Raw genomic sequence first — 25,410 nt, 5'->3', positions numbered from 1 at the left:
TCAATAGCCGGCACGTTGAGCGCTTCAAGATTCAGAGTGTGTGGGCGATCGGAGGTGCAGCCCAGCAGGGAGTTGAAGTGAGACCAAATCATGTCCATCTTCTCGGAATCATCAGTGACCAGAGCACCATCACGCTGCAAATCCAGGATGTGGTTCTTGCGCCTGCGTGAAGAAGCGTGGACACGGAACAGCCTGGAATTGGACGCGCCATCCTTCAACGTCAGGAAACGAGACTTTTGCCGCCTCGTGGACCTCTCCGTGGCAGCAATTCCCAGACTTTGCATCTTCAGCAAGCCTCTGAGACTGATCCCTGCCTGTGATAAAGTTCTCGCGTCACCGGCAATGTCCAGCCTGAAAATGAGCTCCGCAATGATTGTTCCCCTCAGCCGCAGATCAGAGTGGTTTGGACCGTGCCAAGATCTCAGAGCTTTTGCGGTTGTTCTCGGCTTGTAGTTCAATGATCGCAGAGTCGCAGTTTGTAAACACATGGAGATAAGAGATTCAATACGAATCAGTATATATCAGTGCTCTCTCCCAGATCTACAATCAATTGAATGCTGCGGCAACGAGATCAAGTGAGCCCGCGCACAATTCGGAGTTATCGACTACATCATCCCCTGTAGTGACAACGTATACAACGTGTTGCTCTACAACCGAAGCAACAATGTATAGAACTTGTTCCCTAGCAACCACACAGCTGCTACTCATCTACATGTAAAGTCACGGCTACTCATCTACATGCGGTTCCTCAGTTCACTATACCGGTCCCCGTGCTGGTCGCAGAGATCTTGCAGGCCTCGATAACTTCTTGACAAGATTTGGCGATAAGCTGGCTTGACTCCGTCGCTGCCTTGGTGTTGACTTTCAATTCTTCGAGGAGACTCTTCATCGTGACATGCAGTTCCTTAAGGAGCGTGTTGCTGTCATTCTGCGATGAGGCTTCCCGTGGCTGCTGCACTTGTACTCGCCGAAGCCCCGCTGTCCTCCTCCACTGGATCAAGTGAAAGGCAGAGTTATCCCGCAGGCATGTCCTTCTCCTTGCCCAGATATCGCCTCGCATTTCAAACCGATCAATTGTTGAATCTTCCTTGCACTGCAAAAAGATATATACCAGGCTCGGTTCAATACAAACAGAAACAGTGTGCTAAAGGGAGATGTGAAGGCATGAATAGTGACAGATCGAGCCAGATTATGTGAAAATTGCAACTGCCAAAGGTCATCGTCATTATACTGTCCTTTATCATCGTGGTAGGAAGCAAAGCTTGTCAACATGAAAAGTACGCTCTCTTGTTACTGCCCTAGTAAACTATGGTTACCAGTTACCACATTCCACATATCGGTCCACAGTTCCACACATTATTAATTACGCACTACATCATAGTAGTACAATAAACTAGAAAGAAGTTAACCATAAACCTTAGTTCAGAAAACAAGAATATTTGCAAAGTTACAACCATGAACTGTCATCATTTTTTGACTTGAAAGGCAGGAGCTCTGCCGATTTCGTTAAGAGGGAGGGAAATATAGAATGGTCTGGTTTATACAGTTTTTTAATCACCATGCTAGGAAGCGAAAATTAAGCTCCATGGGAGGCTCCATGTTATTACAATAAACAACAACATTCAAGTTATGCAAGTTGTATTGCAGAATAATACTGAAAATATCATCCGAAGGAAACATCTTGTGCAACATAGTTGCTTCAAGAACTTCAGGGATACCAAGCTTTATTAGCTGTCAGGTTCTCAATGTTTACAAAAAGAGTCGTTGTTGATACTTACAGAGTTCTTTTTTCAAGAAATATACTTATGCAGTTATTGTTGCATAGTACAAGCTGTCATGTGAAAGTTAAGCTACAAAAGAGCTTTTTTCAGGATATGCATATGCAGTCATTGGTCATTGTTGACTCTAGGCAATGCTGCAATTTAATAGTACAAGCTGTCTTGTTAAAGTCTACAATTAAATTCTAACAAGTTGATTCAGTTGGTCAAACAGTGTCATGTAGCTGTATAGCCAACACGATTACTGCGTAGTGAGTGTACTTGTACAGGGAACAATTCAACTTGGAATAATTTAATCCATGTCTGCCATCATAATTAAAGGTGGTGTGAACATTTTCATCTTTACAAACTTACCACAGATAATTCTATGCTGCACATTACTAACTACACACCATAGCAGAGTAGTACAATAAACTGGAAACAAGATAATTAGACAAGATACCAAACATACCTTGAGCTTCTTCTCTTTTAAGGGCTTACATGTGGTCGTGTAATTGCCGAATTCCCCTTCCAACATACTGAACTTGGTGTTTGATATCACTATTATTTGACCATCCAACCATCTTATCGCCCTTGCCTCAGTTTCAAAAGAATCAGCGACGAACATTTCAGCATTTAAGAGTAAAGCACATGCCTGAGACCGAGAAACCCAGTTTGGGCTTTTCTCCCCAAGAGACTGAAGTAGTATTTTGATTTCACGAAATTGTACTGAGTTGATTGTACAAGTGCTGCATCATCTGTACATAAAGATGTAAAATTATGCTAGTTCTAGAAACATTAGCTTGTGAACAAAATACAAACAACTAAGTTACTATTGAAGTTGGGATGAAGTATTAGATTACACATAGCATTTAGCTCAGCCTCAGTACCATTAACATGAGGATCCCCCTCTGCCTGTTCAAAGATACGAACAAAGAGAAGTATGAACAACAATAATTAATGACAACTAACTTTAGTACAAAGTTGGGTCATCTATTTTGGAACGGAGGGAGTACATGTGTTATGGCCGGTTTAGCGCCCACCGGGCAATCTTAGCCCATAAGTTATCTTAGGTTAATTCTTCTGCAAGTTATTTAGGTTATAAATATAGGCTGTAAGACTCTTTTTGGAATTAAGCAATAAGAATATTATTATCCCTATTGCCCGGCTCCCAGAGGAGCCGGAACCCTAGCCGCCTCTAACCCTAGCCGCCGCCGCCATCCTCCTCCTACGCGACGGCGCCCAGCCGCCGGCGCGCCCGCTCATCGCCCCGACCTCCTCCCTCCTTCCCCTACAACCTACGGAGCAGGTCCGGTAGGATCCCTGGTTCTACCAATTTGGTAACACCCACGCCGCCGCTTCCCATCATCACCACCGCCCCGATGACCACTGCCGGGTCCCCAACGCCGCCGGCCCCGATCACCTCCGCGCTGCCGGCCCCCGTCACTTCCGCGCCGCCGACAACCTCCGTCTTCACGCCGGAGGAGATGACCAGCACCCTGCGGGACCTCGTGACGGCCGTCCAGGGCATCTCCCTGTACTTGGCCGGCCCGCACACCACCCCGCCGGCTGCGCCCCCCGCCTACAGCCACCCGGCGACGCACTGGCCGATCTAGAACGCGTCAGGCCCGAGCGGGACGCCCCTGCTGCCGTTCCAGGCGGGCTACACCGGCGGGCCCCCGCCACTGCTGCACCTGCCCTGGTACTCGATGTTGGAAATATGCCATAGAGACAATAATAAATGGTTATTATTATATTTCCTTGTTCATGATAATTGTCTATTATTCATGCTATAATTGTATTGTCCGGAAATCGTAATACATGTGTGAATACATAGACCACAACGTGTCCCTAGTAAGCCTCTAGTTGACTAGCTCGTTGATCAACAGATAGTCATGGTTTCCTGACTATGGACATTGGATGTCATTGATAACGGGATCACATCATTAGGAGAATGATGTGATGGACAAGACCCAATCCTAAGCATAGCATAAAAGATCGTGTAGTTTCGTTTGCTAGAGCTTTTCCAATGTCAAGTATCTTTTCCTTAGACCATGAGATCGTGCAACTCCCGGATACCGTAGGAGTGCTTTGGGTGTGCCAAACGTCACAACGTAACTGGGTGACTATAAAGGTGCACTACGGGTATCTCCGAAAGTGTCTGTTGGGTTGGCACGGATCGAGACTGGGATTTGTCACTCCGTGTGACGGAGAGGTATCTCTGGGCCCACTCGGTAATGCATCATCATAATGAGCTCAATGTGACTAAGGCGTTAGTCACAGGATCATGCATTGCGGTACGAGTAAAGAGACTTGCCGGTAACGAGATTGAACAAGGTATTGGGATACCGACGATCGAATCTCGGGCAAGTAACATACCGATTGACAAAGGGAATTGCATACGGATTGATTGAATCCTCGACACCGTGGTTCATCCGATGAGATCATCGTGGAGCATGTGGGAGCCAACATGGGTATCCAGATCCCGCTGTTGATTATTGACCGGAGAGGCGTCTCGGTCATGTCTGCATGTCTCCCGAACCCGTAGGGTCTACACACTTAAGGTTCGGTGACGCTAGGGTTGTAGAGATATATGTATGCGGAAACCCGAAAGTTGGTCGGAGTCCCGGATGAGATCCCGGACGTCACGAGAGGTTCCGGAATGGTCCGGAGGTGAAGAATTATATATAGGAAGTCCAGTTTCGGCCACCGGGAAAGTTTCGGGGGTTACCGGTATTGTACCGGGACCACCGGAAGGGTCCCGGGGGTCCACCGGGTGGGGCCACCTATCCCGGAGGGCCCCGTGGGCTGAAAGTGGAAGGGAACCAGCCCTTAGTGGGCTGGGGCGCCCCCCTTGGGCCTCCCCCCATGCGCCTAGGGTTGGGAACCCTAGGGGGGGAGCTCCCCCTTGCCTTGGGGGGGCAAGGCAACCCCTTCCCCCCCTTGTGGCCGCCGCCCCCCCCCCCCCATGAGATCTCATCTCTAGGGTCGGCGCCCCCCCCCCCCAGGGGGCCTATATAAAGGGGGGGGAGGGAGGGCAGCAACCTACAACCTTGGGCGCCTCCCTCCTCCCCTGCAACACCTCTCTCTCTCGCAGAAGCTCGGCGAAGCCCTGCCGGAGACCCGCTACATCCACCACCACGCCGTCGTGCTGTTGGATCTCCATCAACCTCTCCTTCCCCCTTGCTGGATCAAGAAGGAGGAGACGTCGCTGCACCGTACGTGTGTTGAACGCGGATGTGCCGCCCGTTCGGCACTCGGTCATCGATGATTTGGATCACGGCGAGTACGACTCCGTCATCCACGTTCATTGAAACGCTTCCGCTCGCGATCTACAAGGGTATGTAGATGCACTCCTTTCCCCTCGTTGCTAGTAGACTCCATACATGCATCTTGGTGAACGTAGGAAAATTTTAAATTATGCTACGATTCCCAACAGTGGCATCATGAGCCAGGTTTATGCGTAGTTACTATGCACGAGTAGAACACAAAGCAGTTGTGGGCGTTGAGTTTGCCAATTCTTCTTGCCGCTACTAGTCGTTTCTTGTTTCGGCGGCATTGTAGGATGAAGCGGCCCGGACCGACCTTACACGTACGCTTACGTGAGAGAGGTTCCACCGACTGACATGCACTAGTTGCATAAGGTGGCTAGCGGGTGTCTGTCTCTCCTACTTTAGTCGGAACGGATTCGATGAAAAGGGTCCTTATGAAGGGTAAATAGAAATTGGCAAATCACGTTGTGGTCATACGTAGGTAAGAAAACGTTCTTGCTAGAAACCTACAAACCACGTAAAAAAACTTGCAACAACAATTAGAGGACGTCTAACTTGTTTTTGCAGCAAGTGCTATGTGATGTGATATGGCCAGAAGATGTGATGAATAATATATGTGATGTATGAGATTGATCATATTCTTATAATAGGAATCACGACTTGCATGTCGATGAGTATGACAACCGGCAGGAGCCATAGGAGTTGTCTTTATTATTTTGCATGACCTGCGTGTCATTGAATAACGCCATGTAATTTACTTTACTTAGTTGCTAAACGCGTTAGCCATACAAGTAGAAGTAATCGTTGGCGTGACGACTTCATGAAGACACAATGATGGAGATCATGATGATGGAGATCATGGTGTCATGCCGGTGACGAAGATGATCATGGTGCCCCGAAGATGGAGATCAAAGGAGCATGATGATATTGGCCATATCATGTCACTATTTGATTGCATGTGATGTTTATCATGTTTTTGCATCTTATTTGCTTAGAACGACGGTAGTAAGTAAGATGATCCCTTATAATAATTTCAAGAAAGTGTTCACCCTAACTGTGCACCGTTGCAAAGGTTCGTTGTTTCGAAGCACCACGTGATGATCGGGTGTGATAGATTCTAACGTTCGAATACAACGGGTGTTGACGAGCCTAGCATGTACAGACATGGCCTCGGAACACATGCAATACACTTAGGTTGACTTGACGAGCCTAGCATGTACAGACATGGCCTCGGAACACGGAGGACCGAAAGGTCGAGCATGAGTCGTATAGAAGATACGATCAACATGGAGATGTTCACCAATCTTGACTAGTCCGTCTCACGTGATGATCGGACACGGCCTAGTCGAATTCGGATCATGTTTCACTTAGATGACTAGAGGGATGTCTATCTGAGTGGAAGTTCATTAAATAATTTGATTAAATGAACTTAATTATCATGAACTTAGTCTAAAATCTTTACACTATGTATTGTAGATCAAATGACCAACGTTGTCCTCAATTTCAACGCGTTCCTAGAGAAAACCAAGCTGAAAGATGATGGCAGCAACTATACGGACTGGGTCCGGAACCTGAGGATCATCCTCATAGCAGCCAAGAAAGATTATGTCTTAGAAGCACCGCTAGGTGAAGCACCAATCCCTGAGAAACAAGACGTTATGAACGCTTGGCAGCAGCGTGCTGATGATTACTCCCTCGTTCAGTGCGGCATGCTTTACAGCTTCGAACCGGGTCTCCAAAAGCGTTTTGAGAAACATGGAGCATATGAGATGTACGAGGAGCTGAAACTGGTTTTTCAAGCTCATGCCCGGGTCGAGAGATATGATGTCTCCGACAAGTTCTTCAGCTGTAAAATGGAGGAGAACAGTTCTGTTAGTGAGCACATACTCAGAATGTCTGGGTTGCACAACCGCTTGTCTCAGCTGGGAGTTAATCTCCCGGATGACACGGTCGTTGACAGAATCCTCCAGTCGCTTCCACCAAGCTACAAGAGCTTTGTGATGAACTTCAATATGCAGGGGATGGAAAAGACCATTCCTGAGGTATATTCAATGCTGAAATCAGCTGAGGTAGAGATCAGAAAAGAACATCAAGTGTTGATGGTGAATAAAACCACTAAGTTCAAGAAGGGCAAGGGTAAGAAGAACTTCAAGAAGGACGGCAAGGGAGTTGCCGCGCCCGGTAAACCAGTTACTGGGAAGAAGTCAAGGAATGGACCCAAGCCCGAGACTGAGTGCTTTTATTGCAACGGAAGTGGTCACTGGAAGCGGAACTGCCCCAAATACTTAGCGGACAAGAAGAAGGCCGGCAACACCCAAGGTATATGTGATATACAAGTAATTGATGTGTACCTTACCAGTACTCGTAGTAGCTCCTGGGTATTTGATACCGGTGCCGTTGCTCATATTTGTAACTCAAAACAGGAACTACGGAATAAACGGAGACTGGCGAAGGACGAGGTGACGATGCGCGTTGGGAATGGTTCCAAGGTCGATGTGATCGCCGTCGGCACGCTACCTCTGCATCTACCTACGGGATTAGTTTTAAACCTCAATAATTGTTATTTAGTGCCAGCTTTGAGCATGAACATTGTATCTGGATCTCGTTTAATTCGAGATGGCTACTCATTTAAATCTGAGAATAATGGTTGTTCTATTTATTTGAGAGATATGTTTTATGGTCATGCCCCGCTGGTCAATGGTTTATTTTTGATGAATCTCGAACGTGATGTTACACATGTTCATAGTGTGAATACCAAAAGATGTAAAGTTGATAACGATAGTCCCACATACTTGTGGCACTGCCGCCTTGGTCACATTAGTGTCAAGCGCATGAGGAAGCTCCATGCAGATGGACTTTTGGAGTCTCTTGATTACGAATCATTTGACACGTGCGAGCCATGCCTCATGGGTAAGATGACCAAGACTCCGTTCTCCGGAACAATGGAGCAAGCAACCAACTTATTGGAAATCATACATACCGATGTGTGCGGTCCAATGAGTGTTGAGGCTCGCGGAGGATATCGTTATGTTCTCACTCTCACTGATGATTTAAGTAGATATGGGTATGTCTACCTAATGAAACACAAGTCTGAAACCTTTGAAAAGTTCAAGGAATTTCAGAGTGAAGTCGAGAATCAACGTGACAGGAAAATAAAATTCTTACGATCAGATCGTGGTGGAGAATATTTAAGTCACGAATTTGGTACACACTTAAGGAAATGTGAAATAGTTTCACAACTCACGCCGCCTGGAACACCTCAGAGAAATGGTGTGTCCAAACGTCGTAATCGCACTCTATTGGATATGGTGCGATCTATGATGTCTCTTACCGATTTACCGCTCTCATTTTGGGGCTATGCTTTAGAGACTGCCGCATTCACTTTAAATAGGGCTCCGTCGAAATCCGTTGAGACGACACCGTATGAATTATGGTTTGGGAAGAAACCTAAGCTGTCGTTTCTAAAAGTTTGGGGATGCGATGCTTATGTCAAGAAACTTCAACCTGAAAAGCTCGAACTTGAACCCAAGTCGGAAAAATGCGTCTTCATAGGATACCCTAAGGAAACTATTGGGTATACCTTCGACCTCAGATCCGAAGGCAAGATCTTCGTTGCCAAGAACGGGTCCTTTCTGGAGAAGGAGTTTCTCTTGAAAGAATTGAGTGGGAGGAAAGTGGAACTTGATGAGGTGATAGTCACCCCTTCCGAACCGGAAAGTAGCGCAGCGCGGGAAAATGTTCCTGTGGTGCCTACACCGACTAGGGAGGAAGTTAATGATGATGATCATGAAGCTTCGGATCAAGTTACTGAACTTCGTAGGTCCACAAGAACACGTTCCGCACCAGAGTGGTACGGCAATCCTGTCCTGAAAATCATGTTGTTAGACAACGGTGAACCTTCGAACTATGAAGAAGCGATGGCGGACCCGGATTTCGACAAATGGCTAGAAGACATGAAATCCGAGATAGAATCCATGTATGAAAACAAAGTATGGACTTTGACTGACTTGCCCGATGAGCGGCGAGCCATAGAAAACAAATGGATCTTTAAGAAGAAGACGGACGCAGATGGTAATGTGACCATCTACAAAGCTCGACTTGTCGCTAAGGGTTATCGACAAGTTCAAGGGGTTGACTACGATGAGACTTTCTCACCCGTAGCGAAGCTGAAGTCCGTCCGAATCATGTTAGCAATTGCCGCATACTATGATTATGAGATATGGCAGATGGATGTCAAAACGGCATTCCTTAACGGCTTCCTTAAGGAAGAGTTGTATATGATGCAGCCGGAAGGTTTTGTCGATCCTAAGAATGCTAACAAAGTATGCAAGCTCCAGCGCTCAATTTATGGGCTGGTGCAAGCATCTCGGAGTTGGAACATTCGCTTTGATGAGATGATCAAAGCGTTTGGGTTCACACAGACTTATGGAGAAGCCTGTGTTTACAAAAAAGTGAGTGGAGCTCTGTAGCATTTCTCATATTATATGTGGATGACATATTATTGATGGGAAATGATATAGAATTCTTGAAAAGTATAAAGGCCTATTTGAATAAATGTTTTTCAATGAAGGACCTTGGAGAAGCTGCTTATATATTAGGCATCAAGATCTATAGGGATAGATCAAGACGCCTCATTGGTCTTTCACAGAGTACATACCTTGACAAGATATTGAAAAAGTTCAATATGGATCAGTCCAAGAAGGGGTTCTTGCCTGTATTGCAAGGTGTGCAGTTGAGCACGGCTCAATGCCCGACCACGGCAGAAGATAGAGAAAAGATGAGCGTCATCCCCTATGCCTCGGCCATAGGGTCTATTATGTATGCCATGCTGTGTACCAGACCTGATGTAAACCTTGCCGTAAGTTTGGTAGGAAGGTACCAAAGTAATCCCGGCATGGAACACTGGACAGCGGTCAAGAATATCCTGAAGTACCTGAAGAGGACTAAGGATATGTTTCTTGTTTATGGAGGTGACGAAGAGCTCATCGTAAAGGGTTACGTCGACGCTAGCTTCGACACAGATCTGGATGACTCAAAGTCACAAACCGGATACGTGTATATTTTGAATGGAGGGGCAGTAAGCTGGTGCAGTTGCAAGCAAAGCATCGTGGCGGGATCTACATGTGAAGCGGAGTACATGGCAGCCTCAGAGGCAGCGCAAGAAGCAATCTGGATGAAGGAGTTCATTACCGACCTAGGGGTGATTCCCAATGCGTCGGGCCCGATGACTCTCTTCTATGACAACACTGGAGCAATTGCCCTTGCCAAGGAGCCCAGGTTTCACAGGAAGACCAGGCATATCAAGCGTCGCTTCAACTCCATTCGTGAAAGTGTTCAAAATGGAGACATAGATATTTGTAAAGTACATACGGACCTGAATGTAGCAGATCCGTTGACTAAACCTCTCCCTAGAGCAAAACATGATCAACACCAGAACTCTATGGGTGTTCGATTCATCACAATGTAACTAGATTATTGACTCTAGTGCAAGTGGGAGACTGTTGGAAATATGCCATAGAGGCAATAATAAATGGTTATTATTATATTTCCTTGTTCATGATAATTGTCTATTTTTCATGCTATAATTGTGTTATCCGGAAATCGTAATACATGTGTGAATACATAGACCACAACGTGTCCCTAGTAAGCCTCTAGTTGACTAGCTCGTTGATCAACAGATAGTCATGGTTTCCTGACTATGGACATTGGATGTCATTGATAACGGGATCACATCATTAGGAGAATGATGTGATGGACAAGACCCAATCCTAAGCATAGCATAAAAGATCGTGTAGTTTCGTTTGCTAGAGCTTTTCCAATGTCAAGTATCTTTTCCTTAGACCATGAGATCGTGCAACTCCCGGATACCGTAGGAGTGCTTTGGGTGTGCCAAACGTCACAACGTAACTGGGTGACTATAAAGGTGCACTACGGGTATCTCCGAAAGTGTCTGTTGGGTTGGCACGGATCGAGACTGGGATTTGTCACTCCGTGTGACGGAGAGGTATCTCTGGGCCCACTCGGTAATGCATCATCATAATGAGCTCAATGTGACTAAGGCGTTAGTCACGGGATCATGCATTGCGGTACGAGTAAAGAGACTTGCCGGTAACGAGATTGAACAAGGTATTGGGATACCGACGATCGAATCTCGGGCAAGTAACATACCGATTGACAAAGGGAATTGCATACGGATTGATTGAATCCTCGACACCGTGGTTCATCCGATGAGATCATCGTGGAGCATGTGGGAGCCAACATGGGTATCCAGATCCCGTTGTTGGTTATTGACCGGAGAGGCGTCTCGGTCATGTCTGCATGTCTCCCGAACCCGTAGGGTCTACACACTTAAGGTTCGGTGACGCTAGGGTTGTAGAGATATATGTATGCGGAAACCCGAAAGTTGGTCGGAGTCCCGGATGAGATCCCGGACGTCACGAGAGGTTCCGGAATGGTCCGGAGGTGAAGAATTATATATAGGAAGTCCAGTTTCGGCCACCGGGAAAGTTTCGGGGGTTACCGGTATTGTACCGGGACCACCGGAAGGGTCCCGGGGGTCCACCGGGTGGGGCCACCTATCCCGGAGGGCCCCGTGGGCTGAAAGTGGAAGGGAACCAGCCCTTAGTGGGCCGGGGCACCCCCCTTGGGCCTCCCCCCATGCGCCTAGGGTTGGGAACCCTGGGGGGGGGGGAGTTCCCCCTTGCCTTGGGGGGGCAAGGCAACCCCTTCCCCCCCTTGTGGCCACCGCCCCCCCATGAGATCTCATCTCTAGGGCCGGTGCCCCCCCAGGGGGCCTATATAAAGGGGGGAAGGGAGGGCAGCAAGCTACAGCCTTGGGCGCCTCCCTCCTCCCCTGCAACACCTCTCTTTCTCTCTCGCAGAAGCTCGGCGAAGCCCTGCCGGAGACCCGCTACATCCACCACCACGCCGTCGTGCTGCTGGATCTCCATCAACCTCTCCTTCCCCCTTGCTGGATCAAGAAGGAGGAGACGTCGCTGCACCGTACGTGTGTTTAACGCGGAGGTGCCGTCCGTTCGGCACTCGGTCATCGGTGATTTGGATCACGGCGAGTACGACTCCGTCATCCACGTTCATTGGAACGCTTCCGCTCGCGATCTATAAGGGTATGTAGATGCACTCCTTTCCCCTCGTTGCTAGTAGACTCCATAGATGCATCTTGGTGAACGTAGGAAAATTTTAAATTATGCTACGATTCCCAACACTCGATACCCGCGGTGATCGCCGGGGCCCATCCGTCGCTCCAGCCGCCGCCCGCCCCAGCGCCGTCCTGGCCGCAGTGGCCCGCGCCGGTTCTCGCGGCACCACCCGCGCCCGCCCCAGCGCCGCAGTGGCCGCACTGGCCCGCGCCGGTCCAGCTCCCGCCGCCGCCGCCCAGCTTCGGACTGGGCCAGTCCACACCGGGAGGCCTTCCGATCCAGCAGGTTCGGTTTCCGCCGTCCCCGTCCCCGATCCCGGCCTGGCTAACCGGGACGTCGCCACTGCCAGTTTACACAGAGGCCGGGGACCCACCGGTACCCACGCTGTAGTCTGGGGCCTCGTCCAGCTCCGCGGGGGCCTACGGCGGCCTCCCCACCGTTGACCGGGCGCCGTCATCATCGCTGCTCCGCACCGCCGAGCCGGTCGGCCATGGCGCGCCGACCCAGACGCCGCCACGGTTCGCCAAGATCAACTTCGCCACTTATGACGGCATGGAGGACCCGCTTAACTGGCTCAACCAGTGTGAACAGTTTTTCCGTGACCAGCGCACGCTCGCGTCGGAGCGCACTTGGCTGGCATCCTACCACCTCCGCGGTGCAGCCCAGACCTGGTACTACGCCCTCGAGCAGGACGAGGGCAGCATGCCCCCTTGGGAGCGCTTCCGCGAGCTCTGCCTCCTTCGCTATGGGCCTCCGGTTCGCGGGAGCCGCCTGGCGGAGCTCGGCCGCCTTCCCTTCACCTCCACGGTGCAGGACTACGCCGACCATTTCCAGGCCCTGGCATGCCATGCGTCGGGTGTGACGGCGCAGCAGCAGGCCGACCTCTTTGTCGGTGGACTTCCGGATCACATCCGCGTGGACGTGGAGCTTCAGGGACCCCAGGATCTCCAGTCGGCCATGTACTACGCCCGCGCGTTCGAGCTCCGCGTGGTGGCCATCCAACAGGCATCACCGTTTTGGACCGCTGGGTCACTACCCGGGCCGGATTCCGCGCAGGGTCGGCCTGCGCAGGCTTCTGCGGCACCCCTCGCCGCGACCGCGACGCGCCCGTTTCGCCGGCTTACCTCAACCGAGCTACTCGAGCGTCGCCGCCAAGGGCTGTGCTTCAACTACGACGAGCCCTACACGCCCGGCCATGCCTGCCCGCGACTCTTCTACCTGGAGGTGGCAGACAACATTTCGGAGGACGCCGTCGCCGCCGACCTGGCCGCCCCAGCTGTCGAGAAGGTGTTTGACGCAGGTTGATCGCCTCGAGGAGTTCCGCAAGCGCTTCCCCACCTTACAGCTCGAGGACGAGCTGTTTGTGCAGGCGGGGAGAAGTGTTATGGCCGGTTTAGCTAGGCCCATCGGGCAATCTTAGCCCACAAGTTATCTTAGGTTAATTCTTCTGCAAGTTATCTAGGTTATAAATATAGGCTGTAAGACTCTTTTTGGAATTAAGCAATAAGAATATTATTATCCCTATTGCCCGGCTCCCAGAGGAGCCGGAACCCTAGCCGCCTCTAACCCTAGCCGCCGCCGCAATCCTCCTCCTACGCGACGGCGCCCAGCCGCCGGCGCGCCCGCTCATCGCCGCCCTCCTCCATCCTTCCCCTACAACCTACGAAGCAGGTCCGGTAGGATCCCTGGTTCTACCAACATGACTTATCTTGACTGGTCGTTTGAAAAAAAAATCCATGGTTAGCAACTCAGCATACACAGTTACACACACATTACTTGCAAAAGAAACTAAAAATGTTAGACACTGAACTCATTGGCAAAAAAGATTATGCCAACAAATAACCACAAACCTACAACAAGAAGTAAACAATATACCAATCTTACCTGTAGTAAAAATCATTGACCAACCCCCTAATTTCAGGGAAAAGGCTCAGAAAAGATCCAAATTTAGCATTCTCAATAACTTTCATCTGTGCAGATACAAGAACAGTCATATATTGAGTGCCATGCTACCAAAAGAGTGATATATAACACTGTAGAAGAAGAGGTAAGTGAACCTTGATATCACTGTAATTTAAGAAAGCAAGTGCACAAAGAGATCCATATGTAGCTACATCTTGTGCCGCTATGACTTCAGAATAGTTGCTTCCTAGTTCAGGTCCTGTCTCCAGAAACTTGAGGGAAACACAGTTTCAGCAAAAAATTAAGATGCAAACACAGAAGAACTCGAAAGGAAAGAGGCTGGGATGGTCATGATTGCAATAATCAGTAAAAAGTGTAAAACAAACCTCTTGGGCGGCAAGTTTATACTCCTTTCTACCAAGACGCGCTAATCCTGCAACTGCTTGCAGCTTAGCAATGGCAATAGGACTCAGTGGATCTTGACATCCTTGTGCTTTACTTACAAAATTCAGAACACGAACATTGTGACCTAATTCAACGCTGATCAGTATTGCCTTCATACACATCTGCACTACATGCTCAGAAGCACTGAAGTACTCTTCTGTCTTGATATAGCTTTTGAAGGCTTCAGTAAGGCGGCCATGAGAATAGTAGAAGTCACCGAGATCATTATAGCATATTCTGATGCTCTCGCCATGCAGGCAGGTCTGCATTTAAAGAACCGACAGAGTTACTAGTTTGATACATATATTACATCACCATAGAACATAGCTAATCAACCCACCAAAGCCACAAACAAATATACTAAACCAGAATTCAAATGCCAGAGAACAGATTCTTTTGCAGCATATATAGAGGCATCAAAGCATGGAAAGGTGTGCCACCAAAACACAGAGGCACGAGGAGGCAGAATACTGACAAGGTAGCATATAGTGAAGGTAAGTAGACAGGGTTTTGTGTCTTCTAAGAACTGCAGATAAATCAGGTGGTAGCTTGTATATGTGTGAGCCATGTCTGGGTTCATATGTAACAGACTGGTCAGTGGCCACACAGGCAAAAAAGAACAATGGCCCAGGAAACTGGAAAATAGTTCCATTCGCCACCTTATATCTTGTTTTTACTTTGCTTGTGCTAAGAAAAAAAATTCACTCCATGTACTCCCAAATAGTTGTATTCATGTAAATGCTTTGAAGTTGCTACCAAGACCTAATGGAAAAGGGATGCACTCAAAGAAAACATGCATGATCCCAAATGACTGCATAACACCTACAGTTTCTGCACCGCACCCTAATCAAGCAATCATTTCAGCAATGTAGACCAAGCAGTGTGCAGGATAACCACGATTTATTCTTTTTTCATCACAGCAAAAATGTATGCTCCTGCAAGATGCTTGCACATAGTAGTAGGATACCATTACCAAATAAGGCCTTGCTTCTGCTAATAAGGCCCCCATCTCCCCATGTATCATGTTTTTGCCTAGCTTCTGCTAATAATAAAAATCACTGTGTGTACTCCTAACAAGTCATAAATGGTTGTTTTGTGTAAAGAGTTTAATTGTACACAAATATCTTTCCGAAAACATCACCTGATGGCAAAAGGATTGCAATCAGAGAAATTTTACATGATTGATTTACAATATCGACCCAAATAACTTGATAAACCTATAGTTCAGCTCCACACCCTGATCAAACAACCATTTCCATCAATGTTTACCAAACAAAGTGCAAGGTAACCACGACTTACTCTCATCACAGCATAGAAAATCATGCTCGTGCAAAGACTACTAAGTAAGCGAACATACCACAAGATACCAAGTTAGAAATAAGGCATATTACTCGCGCATACAGTAATCCTCGCGCCATGGCAGTAGGCAGACACGGGATCGAATTCCTTACGGATCAATGTAACCACATCCAAAGCAGAAAGTAATGTGAACCAAGTGGTAAATTCGGAGAAGCGACCAGAATTAGAGGTTAATTGGGGGGGGGGGGGGGGGGGGGGAGGGTTTTCGCACCTTATAGACCTCGAGTTCGGTCTCGAGATTCTCCTTGCGCTGCTCGGCGCGGTGATTGACGGAGTCGACCCAATCCTGGTCGAGCAGGTGGGTAGGGCCGAGGCGGCCGTTGATCCTGAGGGCGGCCTCGCGGTAGAATGCCGTGTCCTCGCGCGCCTTGGCCTCGTCGTACGCCATCCGCAGCGCCGCGAGCTCGATCGCCTCCACCCCGCATCTCTGCGCGATGAACACGAGGCGCGCCAGGCGGGTCCGACCCGAGTACAGCGCGGCGTACGCCTCCAAGCTGCGCTGCTCGGCGGAGGCCTCCCCACCGCCAGCCAGGCCGTTCGTCACCACAACGGCCTCCGCGTCCTCAGCGGCAGCCTCCCCCGCGCCACCCAACCCGTTCGTCGCCGCAGCGGCGGCGTCCGCCGAGACCTCGGACTCGACGTCCATGTTGTTGGGGACCCTCCCTAGGGTTCGCGGCAGAAGCTAGAGAGGGATGGAGGGAGGGAGGTGGATGTTGGGGTGGGAACTGGGGAGCGGGCGGGGGGAAAGGTGGAGAGGCCGAGGGAAGCAAAGAAGAGGGGGGAGAGGCCGCTTGGAATTGGGAGCGGAGAATATTTGGGTGGAGAGTGGAGACCGGGCTGCAAATATTTGGGTGGAGAGTGGAGACCGGGCTGCAAACTTCACCTCGTGCGCACCCGCTGTAAGACTAGCCACAATGGGTAGTAACATACAGTAGTAACATAGTCTATATTACTACCTTTATAGTGGGAGTGACATATGTGTGGTAACATGCAACACTTTATTTATTAGGCTATAGACACATCTTGCCTTGATATGTGTGATGTTACTCATACTACTAGTAACTAGCTATGTTACCACTCTTCTCTCTTTCTTCATTTATTGCATGCCACATCATCTATTTTATCTAGATATGTATGATGTTACTACCTATGTTACTCCCACTGTGGGTAGTCTAATCTGCCGGCACCTGTCCTCCCAATCAGTGGGCCCTTTACTCCCCGTCCCAAAATTCTTGTCTTAGATTTGTCTAGTTACGGATTTACGTCTAGGAGGAAGTAGTATGAATTTCTATGTTATTGAGTGAAATAGAGTCATTTTGGGCATCCCTATGAAATGAGACATGGAACCGAGCCACTACCAAGAAATTATGGGAGTTACCAAATTTTTTTGCAAAATATCATTGTGCCTTGGGTTGCGCTATGTTATGATAACATATTATGTTACCACAAACAACTCTCGTCTTTGACTCTTTACCACATAAGAAAACTTGTGTTGGGATACGTTATGTTACTAGTTTTTTTTAAATCACCTTATGTTAGTAGCTAAGTTACTCCCGCTATGGCCAGCTTGAAGAAACCGGAAACGAGTCATCTACTTGTAGGAAGCTTTTTTTCCAGAAAACTTTCGATCTATTCATCTTCAATCATGACAGTACAACGAACACAAAAAAATACATCCAAATTCGTAGACCAACTAGCGACGACTACAAGCACTAAAGCGAGTTGAAGCACTGAAGCGAGGCGCCAACTCCGGCCTGTCATTCGAGCCGCGTTAATGTCGGCTCGGAGCAACACAGCCGGATGGGGCGACATGATGGATTCCTGCTACATTGAAGTTGGTTGCCTGTTCGTCCACCTACCCGGCATTAGACAGGCACATGACGGAGAAACCCACTCCTCTATGCACATCTCTCTATGTACTCGGATGCCTGCCGGTGCTCCTGCTATTTCCACGGTCGAGATACTTGGGTGTAGTCCACGTTGTGTAAGATAATTGTTGGATAGATCTGATACATCACGCTTTCATTGCAAGTCACGATGGTACGGAAGGTAAGATAGTTGCCTAGGGAAAACAATCACCTGCATCCCTGGTTTCAAGGCGATTAGATGCCAAGCACATGCATTGGTGGAAACCATGGACCAAACGAGGAAACCTTCTCCCACCTAGGAGGGAGGCCAAGGGAAAAGAAGGAGGGCTCCCTGAAAGATCGTGGATGTCGCCTAGAGGGGGGAATAGGCGCTTTAAAATAATTACGGTTTAGGCTTGAACAAATGCGGAATAAACCTAGCGGTTAATTTGACAAGCACAAAACCTACAACAACTAGGCTCACCTATGTGCACCAACAACTAATGCTAAGCAAGATAAACAACTAAGTGATAGCAAGATATATGACAAGAAACAATATGGCTATCACAAAGTAAAGTGCATAAGTAAAGGGTTCGGGTAAGAGATAATCGAGGCACGCGGAGACGACGATGTATCCCGAAGTTCACACCCTTGCGGATGCTAATCTCCGTTTGGAGCGGTGTGGAGGCACAATGCTCCCCAGAAGCCACTAGGGCCACCGTAATCTCCTCACGCCCTCGCACAATGCAAGATGCCGTGATTCCACTAAGGGACCCTTGAGGGCGGTCACCGAACCCGTACAAATGGCAACCCTTGGGGGCGGTCACCGAACCCGTACATTTTGGCAACCCTTGGAGGCGGTCACCAGAACCCGTCAAATTGCTCGGGGCGATCTCCACAACCTAATTGGAGACCCCGACGCTTGGCCGGAGCTTTACACCACAATGATTGAGCTCCGAACACCACCAACCGTCTAGGGCGCCCAAGCACCCAAGAGGAACAAGCTCAAGGGTACCAAGCACCCAAGAGTAATAAGCTTCTCAACTCGTAACTTCCACGTATCACCGTGGAGAACTCAAACCGATGCACCAAATGCAATGGCAAGGGCACACGGAGTGCCCAAGTCCTTCTCTCTCAAATCCCACCGAAGCAACTAATGCTAGGGAGGAAAAAGAGAGGAAGAACAAGAAGGAGAACACCAAGAACTCCAAGATCTAGATCCAAGGGGTTCCCCTCACATAGAGGATAAAGTGATTGGTGGAAATGTGGATCTAGATCTCCTCTCTCTTTTCCCTCAAAAACTAGCAAGAATCCATGGAGGGATTGAGAGTTAGCAAGCTCGAAGAAGGTCAACAATGGGGGAAGAACACGAGCTTAACGGATGAGTTTCATTGGGGAAGAAGACCTCCTTATATAGTGGGGGGAACAATCCAACCGTTACCCCCACTTCAGCCCCGCAGAGAGCGGTACTACCGGCCAGCGGTACTACCGCTTGCCCCTATAAGCGGTACTACCGCTCCCCCTCGCGGTACTGCCTCTGGGCCCAGAGCGGTACTACTGCGGTGGCAGGGCGGTACTACCGCATACGAGCGGTACTACGGCCCCCACTGCCGCAGCTAGTACCGTAAAACCCGACACGGAAAAAGACCCCTCGAATCGAGGCGGTACTGGCACGAGACCGCAGCGGTACTATGGCTGGGGGCTACCAGCGGTACTACCGCTCTAGAGCGGTACTACCGCTTGTAGAACCCAAGCGGTACTACCGCTCCGGCCCGCGGTACTACCTCTAGGAAACCAAAACTGCCATAACTTCTGCAAATGAGCTCCGAATTGAGCAAACTCAAGCTTGTTGGATAGAGGAAGACGAGTAGCATCAAAACAGCGACTGGTTATAGTAAGAAGAGGCAGGGGTGTTGGAAATATGCCCTAGAGGCAATAATAAATGGTTATTATTATATTTCTTTGTTCATGATAATCGTCTATTGTTCATGCTATAATTGTATTGTCCGGAAATCGTAATACATGTGTGAATACATAGACCACAACGTGTCCCTAGTAAGCCTCTAGTTGACTAGCTCGTTGATCAACAGATAGTCATGGTTTCCTGACTATGGACATTGGATGTCATTGATAACGGGATCACATCATTAGGAGAATGATGTGATGGACAAGACCCAATCCTAAGCATAGCATAAAAGATCGTGTAGTTTCGTTTGCTAGAGCTTTTCCAATGTCAAGTATCTTTTCCTTAGACCATGAGATCGTGCAACTCCCGGAAGCTTTGGGTGTGCCAAACGTCACAACGTAACTGGGTGACTATAAAGGTGCACTACGGGTATCTCCGAAAGTGTCTGTTGGGTTGGCACGGATCGAGACTGGGATTTGTCACTCCGTGTGACGGAGAGGTATCTCTGGGCCCACTCGGTAATGCATCATCATAATGAGCTCAATGTGACTAAGGCGTTAGTCACGGGATCATGCATTGCGGTACGAGTAAAGAGACTTGCCGGTAACGAGATTGAACAAGGTATTGGGATACCGACGATCGAATCTCGGGCAAGTAACATACCGATTGACAAAGGGAATTGCATACGGGATTGATTGAATCCTCGACACCGTGGTTCATCCGATGAGATCATCGTGGAGCATGTGGGAGCCAACATGGGTATCCAGATCCTGCTGTTGGTTATTGACCGGAGAGGCGTCTCGGTCATGTCTGCATGTCTCCCGAACCCGTAGGGTCTACACACTTAAGGTTCGGTGACGCTAGGGTTGTAGAGATATATGTATGCGGAAACCCGAAAGTTGTTCGGAGTCCCGGATGAGATCCCGGACGTCACGAGAGGTTCCGGAATGGTCCGGAGGTGAAGAATTATATATAGGAAGTCCAGTTTCGGCCACCGGAAAAGTTTCGGGGGTTACCGGTATTGTACCGGGACCACCGGAAGGGTCCCGGGGGTCCACCGGGTGGGGCCACCTATCCCGGAGGGCCCCATGGGCTGAAAGTGGAAGGGAACCAGCCCTTAGTGGGCTGGGCGCCCCCCATGGGCCTCCCCCATGCGCCTAGGGTTGGGAACCCTAGGGTGGTGGGACTTCCCCCTTGCCTTGGGGGGCAAAGCAACCCCTTCCACCCCTTGGCCGCCGCCCCCCAACCCTAGATGGGTTTTGGCCGGACCCCCCTCCCAAGGGGGCCTATATAAAGGGGGGAGGGAGGGCAGCAAGCTACAGCCTTGGGCGCCTCCCTCCTCCCCTGCAACACCTCTCTCTCTCTCGCAGAAACTTGGCGAAGCCCTGCCGGAGACCCGCTACATCCACCACCACGCCGTCGTGCTGCTGGATCTCCATCAACCTCTCCTTCCCCCTTGCTGGATCAAGAAGGAGGAGACGTCGCTGCACCGTACGTGTGTTGAACGCGGAGGTGCCGTCCGTTCGGCACTCGGTCATCGGTGATTTGGATCACGGCGAGTACGACTCCGTCATCCACGTTCATTGGAACGCTTCCGCTCGTGATCTACAAGGGTATGTAGATGCACTCCCTTCCCCTCGTTGCTAGTATACTCCATAGATGCATCTTGGTGAGCGTAGGAAAATTTTAAAATTATGCTACGATTACCAACAGTGGCATCATGAGCCAGGCCTATGCGTAGTTACTATGCACGAGTAGAACACAAAGCAGTTGTTGGCGTTGAGTTTGTCAATTCTTCTTGCCGCTACTAGTCTTTTCTTGTTTCGGCGGCATTATAGGATGAAGCGTCCCGGACCGACCTTACACGTACGCTTACGTGAGACAGGTTCCACCGACTGACATGCACTAGATGCATAAGGTGGCTAGCGGGTGTCTGTCTCTCCTACTTTAGTCGGAATGGATTCGATGAAAAGGGTCCTTATGAAGGGTAAATAGAAATTGGCAAATCACGTTGTGGTCATACGTAGGTAAGAAAACGTTCTTGCTAGAAACCTACAAACCACGTAAAAACTTGCAACAACAATTAGAGGACGTCTAACTTGTTTTTGCAGCAAGTGCTATGTGATGTGATATGGCCAGAAGATGTGATGAATGATATATGTGATGTATGAGATTGATCATATTCTTGTAATAGGAATCACGACTTGCATGTCGATGAGTATGACAACCGGCAGGAGCCATAGAAGTTGTCTTTATTATTTTGTATGACCTGCGTGTCATTGAATAACGCCATGTAAATTACTTTACTTTGTTGCTAAACGCGTTAGCCATAGAAGTAGAAGTAATCGTTGGGGTGACGACTTCATGAAGACACAATGATGGAGATCATGATGATGGAGATCATGGTGTCATGCCGGTGACGAAGATGATCATGGTGCCCCGAAGATGGAGATCAAAGGAGCATGATGATATTGGCCATATCATGTCACTATTTGATTGCATGTGATGTTTATCATGTTTTTGCATCTTATTTGCTTAGAACGACGGTAGTAAGTAAGATGATCCCTTATAATAATTTCAAGAAAGTGTTCACCCTAACTGTGCACCGTTGCGAAGGTTCGTTGTTTCGAAGCACCACGTGATGATCGGGTGTGATAGATTCTAACGTTCGAATACAACGGGTGTTGACGAGCCTAGCATGTACAGACATGGCCTCGGAACACAAGCGAAACACTTAGGTTGACTTGACGAGCCTAGCATGTACAGACATGGCCTCGGAACACAAGAGACCGAAAGGTCGAACATGAGTCGTATAGTAGATACGATCAACATGGAGATGTTCACCGATGATGACTAGTCCGTCTCACGTGATGATCGGACACGGCCTAGTTTGACTCGGATCATGTATCACTTAGATGACTAGAGGGATGTCTATCTGAGTGGGAGTTCATAATCAGATGAACTTCATTATCATGAACATAGTCAAAAAGGTATTTGCAAATTATGTCATAGTTTGCGCTTTAGTTCTACTGGTTAAGATATGTTCCTAGAGAAAATTTAGTTGAAAGTTGGTAGTAGCAATTATGCGGACCGGGTCCGTAAACTGAGGATTGTCCTCATTGCTGCACAAAAGGCTTATGTCCTTAATGCACCGCTCGGTGTGCTGAACCTCAGCGTCGTCTGTAGATGTTACGAAACATCTGACATACACGTTTTGATGACTACGTGATAGTTCAGTGCGGTTTAGAATTGTGGCACCAAGGACGTTTTTGAAACGTCGCAGAACATGTGAGATGTTCCGAAGACTGAAATTGGGATTTCAGACTAGTGCCCACGTCAAGAGGTATGAGACCTCTGACAAGTTTCTTAAAACTGCAAACTAAGGGAGAAAGGCTCGATCGTTGAGCATGTGCTCAGATTGTCTGAGTGCCACAATCGCTTGAATCGAGTGGGAGTTAATCTCCCGGATGAGATAGTGATAGTTCTCCATAGTCACTGCCACCAAGCTAGTAGATCTTCGTGATGAACTATAACATATCAGGGATAGTTATGATGATCCTTGAGCTATTCGCGATGTTTGACACCACGAGAGTAGAAATCAAGAAGGAGCATCAATTGTTGATGGTTAGTAAAACCACTAGTTTCTAGAAGGGCAAGGGCAAAAGGGATACTTCATGAAACAGCAAGTCATTTGCTGCTCTAGTGAAGAATCCCAAGGTTGAACCCAAACCCGAGACTAAGTGCTCCTGTAATGAGAGGAACGGTCACTGAAGCAGTACTACCCTAGATACTTGGTAGATGAGAAGGCAGGCAAGGTCGACAGAAGTATATTGGATATACATTATATGAATGTGTACTTTACTAGTACTCCTAGCAGCACCAGGGTATTAGATACCGGTTCGGTTGCTAAGTGTTAGTAACTCGAAATAAAAGCTGCGGAATAAATGGAGACTGGCTAAAAGTGAGATGACGATGTGTGTTGGAAGTGTTTCCAAGGTTGATATGATCAAGCATCGCATGCTCCCTCTACCATCGAGATTTGGTGTTTGCATTGAGCATGATTGGATCATGTTTATCGCAATACGGTTATTCATTTAAGGAGAATAATGGTTACTCTGTTTATTTGAATAATATTTTCAATGGTCTTGCACCTGAAATGAATCTCGATCGCCATGATACACATGTTCGTGCCAAAAGATATAAGATAGTAATGATAGTACCACATACTTGTGGCACTGCAATTTGAGTCATATTGGTATAGAACGCATGAAGAAGCTCCATGTAGATGGATCTTTGGACTCAATCGTTTTTTGAAAAGATTGAGACATGCGAACCATGTCTATTGGTATATATGCATGAAGAAACTCCATGTAGATGGATCATTTGGACTCACTTGATTTTGAATCACTTGAGACATGCAAATCATACCACGTGGGCAAGATGACTGAAAAGCCTCGTTTTCAGTAAAATGGAACAAGAGGGCAACTTATTGGAAGTAATACATTTTGATGTATGCAGTCCAATGAGTGCTGAGGCATGCAGTGGATATCGTTATGTTCTTACTTCACAGATGGTTTGAGTAGATGCTGAGTGTATTTACTTAATGAAACACAAGTCTGAATTATTGAAAGGTTCAAGTGATTTCAGAGTGAAGTTGAAGATCGTCGTGACAAGAGGATAAAATGTCTATGATATGATCATAGAGATGAGTATCTGAGTTACGAGTTTGGCACACAATTAAGACATCGTGGAAAGTGTTTCACAATTAATACCGCCTGGAAACACCATAGTGTGATGGTGTGTCCGGACATCATAGCTGCACCCTATTGGATATGGTGCATACCATGATGTCTCTTATCGAATTACCACTATCGTTTATGGGTTAGGCATTAGAGACAACCGCATTCACTTTAAAAGGGGCACCACGCAATTCCGTTGAGACGACACCGTTTAGAGAAACCTAAGTTGTCGTTTCTTAAAAGTTTGGGGCTGCGATGCTTATGTGAAAAAGTTTCAGGCTGATAAGCTCGAACCCAAAGCGGATAAATGCATCTTCATAGAATACCCAAAAACAGTTGGGTATACCTCCTATTTCAGATCTGGAAGCAAAAGTAATTGCTTCTAGAAACGAGTCCTTTCTCGAGGAAAAGTTTCTCTCGAAAGAATTGAGTGGGAGGATGGTGGAGACTTGATAAGGTTATTGAACCGTCGCTTCAACTAGTGTGTAGCAGGGCACAGGAAGTTGTTCCTGTGGCACCTATACCAATTGAAGTGGAAGCTTATGATAGTGATCATGAAACTTCGGATCAAGTCACTACCAAACCTCGTAGGACGACGAGGATGCGCACTACTTCAGAGTAATGCGTGATCCTGTCTTGGAAGTCATGTTGCTAGACAACAATGAACCTACGAGCTATGGAGAAGCGACGGTGGGCCCATATTCCGACGAATGGCTCGAGGCCATGAAATCCGAGATAGAATCCATGTATCAGAACAAAGCATGGACTTTGGTGAACTTGCCCGATGATCGGCAAGCCATTGAGATAAATGGATCTTTAAGAAGAAGACGGACATGGACGGTAATGTTACCGTCTATGAAGCTCGACTTGTGGCAAAGAGTATTTTCACAAGTTCAAGGAGTTGACTACGATGAGTTTTTCTCATCCGTAGCGATGCTTAGGTCCGTTGGAATCATGTTAGCATTAGCTGCATTTATGAAATCTGGCAGATGGATGTCAAAACAAGTTTCCTTACCAGTTTTCGTAA

General features: G+C 48.1%; 1 protein-coding gene across 3 annotated transcripts; it reads right to left on the bottom strand.

The window, feature by feature from the left end:
* Positions 1-493: 493 nt before the first annotated feature.
* Positions 494-16,683, bottom strand: LOC123121684 (COP9 signalosome complex subunit 1). Of its 3 annotated transcripts, XM_044541700.1 has the most exons (7): positions 16,103-16,682; positions 14,475-14,795; positions 14,244-14,360; positions 14,071-14,156; positions 2,648-2,672; positions 2,230-2,515; positions 494-1,093 (listed from the first exon to the last, which is right to left on the bottom strand). In XM_044541700.1, the coding sequence occupies exons 1-6, from the start codon at positions 16,535-16,537 to the stop codon at positions 2,474-2,476; spliced, it is 1,026 nt and encodes a 341-aa protein (XP_044397635.1). In that variant the 5' UTR covers positions 16,538-16,682; the 3' UTR covers positions 494-1,093; positions 2,230-2,473. The 3 variants fall into 3 exon arrangements, with proteins under 3 accessions (XP_044397635.1, XP_044397637.1, XP_044397636.1); XM_044541702.1 differs by lacking the exon at positions 2,648-2,672; XM_044541701.1 differs by lacking the exon at positions 494-1,093 and having other exon boundaries at positions 2,471-2,515; positions 2,621-2,672; positions 16,103-16,683.
* Positions 16,684-25,410: the final 8,727 nt, after the last annotated feature.

Source organism: Triticum aestivum, chromosome 5D (genome assembly GCF_018294505.1).
Source record: "Triticum aestivum cultivar Chinese Spring chromosome 5D, IWGSC CS RefSeq v2.1, whole genome shotgun sequence".
Taxonomy (NCBI): Eukaryota; Viridiplantae; Streptophyta; class Magnoliopsida; order Poales; family Poaceae; genus Triticum; species Triticum aestivum.
This window is presented reverse-complemented; position numbering and strand designations above follow the sequence as displayed.

Excerpts from the sequence above, each read along its gene's own strand:
- LOC123121684 (XM_044541700.1), bottom strand. The coding sequence starts at position 16,537 with ATGGACGTCGAGTCCGAGGTCTCGGCGGACGCCGCCGCTGCGGCGACG. Across the intron at positions 14,796-16,102 it reads CCGAACTCGAGGTCTATAAG|ACCTGCCTGCATGGCGAGAG; the intron begins GTGCGAAAACCC and ends CTTTAAATGCAG. Across the intron at positions 2,673-14,070 it reads GTCAATGATTTTTACTACAG|GCAGAGGGGGATCCTCATGT; the intron begins GTAAGATTGGTA and ends ATCTTTGAACAG.